The sequence below is a fragment of the Momordica charantia genome, assembly GCF_013281855.1.
Source record: "Momordica charantia cultivar OHB3-1 chromosome 2 unlocalized genomic scaffold, Mcharantia_2.0 BLBB01000002.1, whole genome shotgun sequence".
NCBI lineage: Eukaryota > Viridiplantae > Streptophyta > Magnoliopsida > Cucurbitales > Cucurbitaceae > Momordica > Momordica charantia.
Genome location: NW_028275160.1, coordinates 4,626,434 through 4,638,700, shown reverse-complemented (window position 1 = coordinate 4,638,700; position 12,267 = coordinate 4,626,434). Strand labels below are relative to the sequence as shown.

The window sequence follows — 12,267 nt, the reverse complement described above, 5'->3', positions numbered from 1 at the left end:
TGCTTCATTGGTCTAAAAAGAGCTAAGGTTAATTAAGAGGGAATAAGTTCATCGTAAGTTGGTTTGGACACTCACGTATATTAAAAAAAATTATTTTTAGACATTTTAGATTTTTGGGATTAGTACATTGATAGACTATTTTAGACACTATAATTACATAAAATGATCAATTTACAAAACAATTCCATTTAAGATGGTATCCATCAATCAATTTACTAATATGTCCTTTTGTATCTCACCTCAATATTAATTAATTTTTAAAATCCAAAATTGGTTACTTGAAGGTTACATTTTAAATCCCTAAAATTTTGCCTAATTAGACCCTCCAAAAGTAAAAAATACCAAATCCCTAAAATCCTCCATTATTGAAAAAATTCGAAAACATCCTCCCTCCAACTTTTCTTCTTCCTCTATTGTTCTGTTTCCGTCCAATCTTTCATCTCCGGCCACCGTCTACGTTCTTTCGCTTCCGATCGCCGCCTTCGTTCTTCTTAGTTGCCGAAATAGTCCGTCTAGCTTCTCATTTGTCTCCAGCCGCTCGTCCATTGTTTCCGTCTGTTTATCCCGATGTTTCTTTTTTGTCACCGGCTGTCCATCGACCATTCGAGCCTTTCGTTTATCCCGACCATTGTTTAGTCGCCGAGTGAAAAAGTTTGTAGGTTATTTGCTTTGTTCGTTAATTGTAGAGGGATATAGTCGTATATACTTTATAGTCAGATATAGATTATATCTCCATATAAGTGTATGTTATAATAACTATAGTTTATATCACCATTGTTAAGTGTATGTTACTTAAAAATTTATAGCCAGATATAGTTCATATTTCCATATAAATGAAAAGGTAGCTGGATATAGTTTATATATATATATATATATATATATATATATATATATAAATAAGTGTATGTTATAATGACTATATTATTGAAATTTGGCCAAAAATTGTAATGAAATGAAAAAATATTTTATAATAAATTTTATTATTTAGTAGAACATATTAAGGAGTAAATTTGGGGATTATGAGAATAATTGAATATTTAGTAATAAATTTCATTCTTAGAATATATATTCTTTAGTAGAATATATTAAAGAGTAAATTCGGATATTATGAGAATCATTGATATAGGTCCCACAATAATTTAATGTTTACAAAATCAAATTTAGAATATTAATCTTTTACATTTAAATAAAAGATGAATTATAATAAATATAAATGTCATAAATAAGGATAAATTTGGCATTTGGAAAAAATTTTAAATCCAAAAATCTAAAATTATAAAATTTGTGAACATTGCACATTTTACGGAACGGACCGAACTAAATATTGGGCTTTTAAATCAGAAAAAAAAGGTTGGACTTTTAAATTGGGTAACCCGTCTTGACTTTTGGGCTGGGCTTTGAGCTGATCGTGCAGCAGTAATTTTCCACCAGACTTTTATTTTATTTATTAATTATTTTTTTAATACAATATTTGAGGTTGGAAATTTAAAATTACGACTTTTTGATTGGAAATATATACCTAAACTCAGATTGATTTTTATTGATTAAATTATAAGTTTAGTTTCGTAGTTTCAATCTTTAAATTTTCAATATTATATCTAATATGACAGGTACTCTTATCTTCTAAAAGTGGTATAATAAATTTTTGAATTTTTATTTTTTTGGAATAAAAAATTAGAAGAAATACAATATTGAATTTTTGGAAGTTAGATTTTTTCTTTGGATAAACCACTAAAAGTCAAATTATTAAATATAACATTCAAAATTTAGAGCCGACTTTTTTTTATAAATTTTATAAATAATAAATAAACCGTTATCTAAATTATAAAAGTACATTGTCTGGGCCGGCAGAAGACTAACAGTTCCCTTGCTGAACTGCATGATCTTCAATGGCGATATCGCCAAGCACCGCCAATTTCTGCTCCAGCTGCTTCAGGCATGCTCCAAGGCCCTTCCCTCAAAGCAACAAGATCCCTTCATGCTCTCACAATTACAATGGGTCATGTTCCGAACCAGGCCATTTTTGTACATAATAATCTCATCTTCCAATACACTTCTTTGGGGATGTTATCGGTGGCACGCAACCTGTTCGACAAAATGCCCCACCGAAATTCTGTGTCTTATAACACGGTAATCAGTGCTTATAGCCGACGTGGGTTTGTAAATGAAGCATGGGGTTTGTTTTCGGAGATGAGAGATTGTGGTTTTGTGCCGACCCAATTGACATTTGGTGGGTTATTGTCAGCCGAGTTATTGGATTTTTGGCAGGGTGTTCAATTGCAGGCGTTATCGGTTAAGAATGGACTGTTTGATGCTGGTGCTATTGTGGGAACGGCCTTGATGTGGCTATACGACAGGCTGGATGCTTTGAGGAAGCTCTGCGCGCTTTTGGAGATATGAATTGGAAAAGTTTGGTGACGTGGAATTCGTTATTGTCATTGCTCGGTCGTAATCAACTTGTGGAAGAATGTAAGTCTCTGTTTTGTGAGCTTATTAGTGGAGGGATGAGACTGTCCAAGTTCTATTTTGTGGGTGTTTTGTCTTATTTTTCTTGTGAAGATGACTTGAAATTTGGGCAACAGTTACTTGGTATTGTGATTAAAATTGGGTAAGTTCTGGTGGTAAATTCTCTGGTGAACATGTATTTACAATGTGGAGGTTTTTTCTTAGCTGAGAAACTGTTTGATGAGATGCCTGAAATAGCATTAGAGCTCTTTTACAATATGTCAGTGGATGGAATAATTCCTATCCAGGCATCCTTTGTAAAAGCTGTCTACTCTTGTAGTTGTTTGGAAAGTTCCATTTACGGGGAATATTTTCATTAAAAAATAATTCGTTTTGCTTGGGAGTCTGATGTATATGTGGGCACTGTTTTGGTTGGCTTTTACACTAAGTTTAGAAAAATGGAGGGAGCGCGTTATTGCTTTGATGAGATAGCTGAGAAGAATTTGGTTTCTTGGAACACTTTGATTTTGGATTACTCAACTGATTGCTATACTTCGTCTATTTATTTACTGCTAGAAATGCTCCGTTTTGGTTATCGACCTACTGAGCTGACATTTTAAGCCATTATAAAAACACTATTGGCTTTGGAATTACGTCAGATTCTTTGTTTGATTATAAGAATGGGCTATGAGGAGAATGATTATGTATCAAGCTCTCTTGCTTCTTCCTATGCCAAACATGGTTTCATATCTAATTTCCTGACTCATGTCTCTGATTCTAATAAACAGCCTTCTGTTCTGCTTTCTAACATAATGGCTGGATATCACAATAGAGTTGGCCAATATAACGTGGCACTGAAAGTTTCTTTTATCTACTTGAGGAATCAGACATTGTATCTTGGAATATTTTGATTGAAGCTTGTGCTAGAACTAGCAATTACCTCAAAGCTCTGGTTTTTTTCAAATGGATGTTCATTCTCCAAATCTATCCAGACAATTATACATTCATCTCTCTTTTGAGTGTTTGTGCTAAATTTTGCAACCTTGCTCTTGGCAGTTCGATTCATGGCGTTATCATAAAGACCAGTCCCAGTTGTTGTGATACATTTATTTGCAATCTGCTGCTAATTGACATGTATGGAAAATGTGGAAGCATTGGATATTTGACAAAGTGAAAGATAGAAACTTAATCACATGGACAATTCTGATCTCCATCCTCGAGGTACACGGCTACGCTTATGAAGTGTCGGAAAAGTTTGCAGAAATGGAGTTATCAGGGTTTAGACCTAACGTGGTAGCTCTTGGTGCAGTGCTTACAGCTTGCAAGCACAGCGGGCTTGTTAAAGAAGGAATGAAGTTGTTCAACAAGATGAAAGTGGAATACAGGGTCGAACTAGACATGAATCATTATCAGTGCCTGGTTGACTTGCTTCCTAATGCTGCGGAAACAGAGAAGTTGATTGTCACCTTGCCTTTTCCTCCTGATGCTTTTCTATGGCGTAGCTTCCTGGAAGGCTGCAAAAGACAAAAGACCTTACAGACCAGGTGATGCAAACATGACCGTGTCAAAGAATCCCATATTGCTGAAACCCAAAGACAGAGCATGACTTCAGAGATTAAGGGAAACATGAATCACCATGTTTCTTTCTTGATGATGAGAGACACTGCTGGCCACCCAACTAAGAAAGTAAACCAGTGGATGCCTGCCAAAACCTTCACTTGATGTCAAGGTACTAACGAGTATCGACACGTCCCCAACAGTGTTTCGTTCTTCATAAATCGAGTAGACATCCACCATTAGGCCTCCCATCCTGTACTCTGCACAGATTGGAAATCGCAGACCTTAGGGTGGATGACATGGCTGCATTAGGTAAGCCTTACACCACAAAATCTAAACCTCCAGCAATGCAACCTACAGTGCCATGCCATTCCCAGCCCTTCTTGGGGGTCCCTGCCCTTACAATTAGGTCCTTTGCCCATTTTTTCCAACTTGGATATACATCAGTACGACTTGGTGAAATATAAGTTTCAAACAAAAGCTTACACAGTCCACTAATTTGTGTGTTATAAGTTCAGTGTGGAGTTTTGGAGTCTGCTTTATAAACTTTGATCAGTTGGAGCTGGTAAGCTGATTTACCATAATTATTAATCAAGTCCAAGATTCATACTATTTTTGTCTTGTTTTTTACTTTTATTAATGCAATTTTAGCTCATTTAAAAAAAAAGGTTTTTAAAAATTAGTTAAGATAATTTGGATTAAACAAAATTTATAGGGGATTTTGATTTTCATCCTTGTCTCATTCTTCTCTGATACTGGAGAGTGTGGAGCGGATTCTGGATAACCTTTATGGGATTGGGATCTTGTAGGACAAATATAATATTAATATTAGTAAATTTTAATTTTGATAGAAATGGGTAAAATATTTATTTGTTAATTTAAATATTTATTATAATTTTTTTGTTTTTATAAATTGTTCAGAAATATTTATCAACATTGACATTTTATCTATATTTTCATCAACGTTTTTATAAGAGTAAGACATCAATATTTTCATCGACATCGACATTGAAAATCTTACTTATTCTATCTGCAAAATTAAAAGAAAAGAAAAGGCTCGATTTTGTCATATCCACTTCAACTTTTCATTTACGTTACAGTGAGGAGGTTTGATTGAAACTAGTATAATTTGAAACATAGAATTTTAAAGACGAAAATTAAATTGATATGGTCTTCTTTAATTTAGTTTTTATTGTTTAAAAAGTTTTATACTTTGGTCTATTATCTTGACAATTTTCAATTATATTCTTACCATCAATGAATAATGAATATTAAAATTGATAGATAATAAGCTTATGACATGATATTTAGTGAGTTATCAAAAACTATGAAGAGAAATTAAGTCACTTAAAGAGAGAAACATGTTAAATATTACATTATTTAACATTTAGCTAGTCTAATTCGTTCTTCGTTAGTCTAATTCGTTCTTTAAATTGTTAACTCACTAAAGATCATGTCATGTAAGTTTATTATCCTCTCATTTTAACATTTACCAACAAGAATGATATATTTAGAAATATTACATTATAAAGGACTTAATTAAAAAAAATAAGAAGAAGAACCAAATTAAAAAAATACTAAAATATTGTAAACTAAAACGTATATTTCACCTATGGAAGAAGAAACAAAAGAAAAAAGAAAGGGATCAATTATCACAAACAAACGTGCAGCCACGCCCATTCCATTATATCATTTGAGCTTTGTTTTTGAATCATAATTATATAATTATTGTTTTCCAAAAATAAAAAGGAATAATAACAATAATATTATTAATGTCTTAGCAGCCGTCAATGCATTACATAATGCCCCACCTCACCTCACCATTCTTCTATTTAAAAAAATAATAATAATAATAACAAAATTATTTTATACATTTGCCTTTTTTTTTTCTTTCTTTTTTGAGGCCATGCATTTTGCCTTTATGATATCTTTGACTTTTAAGATATGATATTAAAAGGAAATAAAAAAACCATCAAAACACAATTAATTAACTTAATTTAATTCTTTAAAAAAAGTTAAATTGTCCACTTGCGTTGGCTTTTGAGCTTTTGCGGCTGATACTTTGACAACTGCCCATTGTATTTTCCTACTTACACAAATTAATCAACTAATTTTTTAAATTAGTGGAGATATGATTTGTTTTATTGAACAAAATTTTGTGTTATTTAATCAATACAAACAAAATTGAATGAAAAAAGAAAGAAAAAAAAACTTTAAACCAACCTTTCCAACTATGCAATTTTTTAGGGTTTAATTTAAAACATTCCGACTGCGAAAGTGAGAATTAGGTCAATATTGGTATTACTTATATTATTTAAGTTTATGGTCTTTTGATCACATTATATAATTTAATACTCGTAATTACCTATTCTATTATTATTATTATTATTATTATTATTATTATTTTTTTGTCTAAATTGTATTTGTGTTTTCTACTTTTTCTTAATATCTCAAGTGAGATAATTTATATATATGTTTAAAATATAATGTTAGTTTTTGATACTATAGCTCTTAAAAATATTTACCAAAAACTTGATACAGAGGAAAAATTATGAATATTAATTTGACGAAGTTTGGTGAATGTATGAAAACGCATTTATTTGATATATCAAATTATTTAATTTCTAACGCCAAAGCAAGCATAGCTCAGCGGTAATTGACATAATTTTCAACTAAAAGGTTGTGAGTTCGATCTCCCACCCCTATACTACTAAAAAGGAAAAATTATTCAATTTCTAATCATGACTATTACAACTTACAATAAAATTGTTTTGGCATCTAACTGACTTTTTCTTTAAAAAAGAAACTATTAATAGAGTTTGAAAATTATATATTAAAAAAATTGTTAGAGACCATTGTAACATAATAAATCTCATGCTAGAGACGTATTAGAATGATTAGCTGTGGAAAACAGATGACAAATTGAAAGAGAAATATATTGCTGTATAAATTCTATTATAATTCATATATATACTTTTTAATTTTAGTATTAACTTTCAAATATTTTGTTTTAATTTTTAACTTTATATAAAAAATTGTCTTAATCCTTATTCTTTCGTCCCAACTTTGAGAGAGAGTTTACAACCACTTTCTATTATTTAATCTCATTAATGAAAATAGATATCTACATTTACAAATATTTGAAGGCACTTAACAATAAGGTAAGTTAGACGTTGGAATTCGAAATGGATGAAGTGGTTAATAAAAACAAATTTACTAAAATAATTTTTTATACGAAATTCTGAAACTAAAATAGAATAATTTATAAAAATTTAAGGTGATTAAAATAAAGCTTAAATTAATACACAAACATTAATTTTAGAAAAATAAATATTGAATACTAAAATTTGGAATATCTGTTTGTATATCAAAAATAAAATGGTGTGAATTCAAAGCTTCCATTTATAAAAGAGTGTTACTAGATCAAGGAAAAAAATTATTAAAGAGTTTATTATGTTGGGTTCGTTAAACTATATTGCAAATTTATCGATTTGATTTTGAATTTAATTAAGACTCATTTGGTGACATTCATGTTTAATTATTTTTCATTTCCACTTTTGAGCATAAGAGTTTTTGTTTTCTGTTTCTATTTTATAGACACATTTCAAATTTATGAAAAAAATTTTAAAACAACAAAATCAAGTTTTTAATTTTTAATTTTCATTTCTAGTTATTTTTAAACATAAATTAAAATATTATTTTATATGAGCTTAATAAATAATAAAAAAATAAATATAACAAACAAAATTTAAATATTTAGTTAAAAAATTAATTCTCATATAAAAATTTAGAAAAATAATAAATAATTCTTTTTATTTCTTATTTCAATAAAAAAAATAAAAATAAAAAATAATTACTAAAATGAAATTCAATGAATAAGAAATTAGGAGAAACAAAAAAACACATCAATCTTAAAGAAAAAAAACATCAATCAATGGAAAGACAAACACTAAAAGCCAAATCGGTCTTTGAAACATTTTGTTGTTCCACATATTCTTTCCCACTAACCTTAATTAATAATTAACCAATTGCCTTACCAAAATTTAAATAATTTCCTAACTTTTTGTCTCTTCTCTTCCTTTGGGTATATATATTTATATATACACATGCATGCATGCAAATTAGCTACTTACCATCTCAAGTAAGGCATCCTTTCGATCCTTTCAAATGGCTGTTTCAACCTCTTCTCGTGTGTTGATTCTTCTCTTTATTTTTTCCACTCTTTTGATGATATCACAAGGACATGTTCTTCGTTTTGAAAAACAAAAGGACATAAGCAGTCAACGTCTTTTGCAAGAATTTAAATTTGATGTCTTTAAGATCGAGCGGAGGTCTCTCATTACGTCGGAAAGAATTGTACCAGGTGGACCAGATCCAAAGCACCATAGTTAAATAAAATAATATGGATGATCATACAAAACAAGATTTATTGGTGATAGACCAAGTCTTATGTATGATAATTACTTGTTCTTCGTTGGTCTTTTTGTACTTTTTTTTTTTCCTTTATGTTGTTCCTAAAATTAGTAGAATTATGTCTTTTTATATATTAATGTGTCATCATCCAATGTTCTTAATAGTTTCATAAAAAAAAAAAAGTCTTTAATATAGGCAATGTTTAACTAGTACTTATTATTCTTGTTTGGCGTATATTTATTTTCATTAATTTTTGTAGTTTCTGTGATTCTTTAAAATGACTACAATGTGAAAAAAAAAATTCCGAATAAGTAAGATAATTACAGAAATTTCCTATGAATTATTAATCAACACTTTTTTCTTTTTTTGGAGGAAACGAATTAACAGTTAACATTGATTGTTGCAATATCATTCTCATCATTAAATTTGTTTATTAAGCCATGATCAATGAACCTACAAAACCCTTCAAATTGTAAACTTTTTCATTAAAATCTATTATAATTTTATTATTTTTTTTGTTTTAATTTCCATTTAATCAAAGGGAGCACTCCCCTGAGATGAATTTTAATTTTATAGATAGTTTTTTGATAAATTAAGATATATATTCTCGAATAAAAATTACAAATTTGAATCCTACCTTACATGTTAAGTACTCCACACAAGGAAAAAAAAAGAAAAACTTCACGTTTTTATTTTTTTAGAGATATAAGATAAAAAACAATAAATTTGATTGAATTGAAATTAAAAAATGGATATTTAAAGTTGATAACCTTTTCATTTTTTTTGATGTTTGATAATTGTTTTTATTTTATATTTATTTAGTATTATAATAGTGCGGCCAAAATGTTAAATTAGTTTCTTTAAATAACAAGGTGACAAGAATACGATTAGATCCAGTATCCCAAAAGAATACGATGGGTAATTAGAATCTAATTGGAACAATATAAAATTATGGACGAATCTAGAATTAATTATTGTATATATATAGCAGGGTGGTCCAAAACTATATGGAAAAGATGGATCAAATATTCAAAATCCAATAGAAGAGAACACAAGTGTGATGCCACCCTTAATCATTTATAGTTTCTTTAATGAATTAAAGAAATTAATCAATATAGAGAAAAAAGAGTGATGCTTACAAAGAATAATAATATTATTATTCTATAAACCACATTCTAATTTTTTTTTTTTTTGAATTAGCATAAGTGTCCATTCTATGGATAAAGTTCGGTTGATATATAAAATATTTGATATTAGCTCCAATTTGATCACTTTACTTATACCCTATCAAAAAAGAGTTAATGACCCATAAATGCAAGATAATAATAAGTAGAATGTGAAATGACATATTCTAAAATGCATGGTCGTGATAGGTTTCTTGCTAAAAGATTAAAGAGTTTACAGATTGCATAATATTATTCGTTGTTGTGTGTAGTGCATGGTGCCATGTCGTCCAAACAATCATAGTACGACTGCTCATCAAACATCAAATAAATCTGTAGAGCTCGCTTTCTTTTTGCCATACCATAGTCGGAGAGAGGATCAAATACTTTTAGGATATAGGTCGGGATAAATATGCTTTTCAAACTCAAACAATAAAATTAAAGAATCATTTCAATAGCTTTTGAACTGATTTTAGTAATTTCAAAACTTAAATATGACTTGAAGATATAATTTCAAATAAGAGGTAGTTTAATTTTCTACCCAACAAAATGCAACCCAGCTAGTAAACTTAGTTGGGTTGATTTAAGAGTTTCATCCAAATTTTGAAGAAAGAAAAAATCCATAAAACTAGAGATATATATATATATATGTATATTAATGTGATATAAACTAACCATATTTTAAAAAAACAATAAAAAAAAAATTGTGATCAAGCACTTGCGTTTAATTGTGTATTAATGGTAGCGCCATTGATGGGAGTGGCACCTGTATTCCAATTGAAATTTGAACAAAAACCAAATAAAGAATCTTGAAGATAAGATTCAACCTCCCATAAAGAATCCAAAATTGGCCTATCTAATTGTAAAGCAAATAATATTGTTTTACGTTTTATTTAATAACCAAGACCCAACAAGAATCCAAAATTGGGCTTATTGGTTGGCTGTATATTCCACTACATAAATATATGCATTTCATTAATCTAAAGGAGCCAAGGAAATTAATTAAAAAGACGCGGAAAATGAGCTAATTTACTAGGCAACCAAGTGGTCAATCAGTTGCCTCGTAATATTAGTAAGACACACACAAATATATATGTGTATTTATTTATTTATTTTGAAGAAGAGAATTTGTATACTGTCCGATTAAAATTTGAGACCAAAAGGGGATTTAACTTTTCTTTGTAAAAAAAAAGAAAGCCACTTATGGTTTAGCCAAACAAAGTGTAAAGTAAACTAATGTTTTTTTTTTTTAATTTTCTTTCTTTAATGCTTGGCATTTATGCAGGATTCACCTTTTTCTTTCTTTCTTTAGTAAGCCGAACAGATCTTTTGTATTGTTTCCATAAAAAGAAAAAGTTTTGGGAAAAAACTAAAAGAAAAAACAAAGGTTTATTAAAGGGAAAAATAACTTAACAGGTTAGGTTTAGATTTGGACCGCCTCTTTTGTTTAGCATCATCGAGATTATTCAACTATTTTTTTAGTATAATATGTGGGAGTGAGGATTCAAACTCATGATATTTTAGTCGATGATAAACACCTTAACCAGTTGAATTATGTTTAGATTGACCAATATATAATGTTACTTGTTCCCATGAAGATAGGCCCTTTAGATGAGGCGAGGATATATTTCCTAATGAAGCTCCTAATCTACCTAAAATTTATTTAGGATTTGTTGGTTTACGAGACGTTGTTATGTGTTTACATTTTTGGAACTTATATATCCATGATTTGGAGGGTGAAATTTACATTATAAGATTTCTTACCTTATGAACTTTTTTATAATTTGTATTATGGTTCATGAGATGTTCTTAGAAAATCTAACAATTTTTCTTTCAAAATGGGAATTTCTTGTGAGAATTTACCTAAAGGATAAACTTCTAATTTGAAATTTCTTAAAAAAAAAAAATAAATAGAGAATAATTCCCCGTGAAGAACCTGATCCAAACAGAGAATCCTGTCCCGATCTTCAAGAGCTTTCATGAAAAATTTCCCGGAGATGAGGAATAAAACAAGGGGTGAGAACGTTCCCGTCCATGCCCCACCCTATCCTAATAACACTCATGTGTACATTGTTCATAAAAGAAGATTCCGTTAAGATAATTTTTTTTTGGTCTAACATAAATATATCTTAGTGGTTATATATTCACTCATTCAAAGTCGGAGGTTTAAATCACTACCTTATTTAAAATGCACTGAAAAATGAGAGGAAAAAAAAACATTTTCTCTATGAATCGGAGATGAGCAACTTTATCCCAAGGTAATTAATGAATTAAATTTAACTGTGGTGCTATTTCTTCCCCGGTCCTCATTGTGATTGTTGGCATTGGATTTCCATTAGTTACATTTTTCTTTCGTATAAAGTATGGTTGCTGATCATTGTTTTCCATTAAGCTCCAAAATACTTTCCCATTATTTTCCTAAATTTAATTAAACAAACCATTTAAAATATGGTAATTTTTTCATGTGGTCCTAAAATCATAGTAAACAACAAATATATATATTATACACTATTGAAAAATTATACTTTATATATATATATTTGTCACTAATAAAATTACCTTGGAGTCCAAGAAAAAATTGTAATGATATTATTGAAAAAGTATTTGAAAAAAAAAAACGTCGTTGTAAGTCATTCCATTATAATTTTAAAGACAAGAACAAACTTTTAATTAATGCTATGGTCAGCAC

General features: G+C 29.3%; 1 protein-coding gene and 1 pseudogene across 1 annotated transcript; both read left to right on the top strand.

Moving 5' to 3' along the window:
- The first annotated feature begins 1,851 nt into the window (after positions 1-1,851).
- On the top strand, positions 1,852-4,614 carry LOC111018018 (pentatricopeptide repeat-containing protein At3g58590 pseudogene; annotated as a pseudogene).
- A 3,545-nt stretch (positions 4,615-8,159) lies between these two features.
- Positions 8,160-8,394, top strand: LOC111018019 (CLAVATA3/ESR (CLE)-related protein 6-like). The gene has a single exon (XM_022293941.2). It carries the CDS (start codon positions 8,170-8,172, stop codon positions 8,392-8,394), a length of 225 nt encoding a protein of 74 aa, XP_022149633.1. The 5' UTR covers positions 8,160-8,169.
- Positions 8,395-12,267: the final 3,873 nt, after the last annotated feature.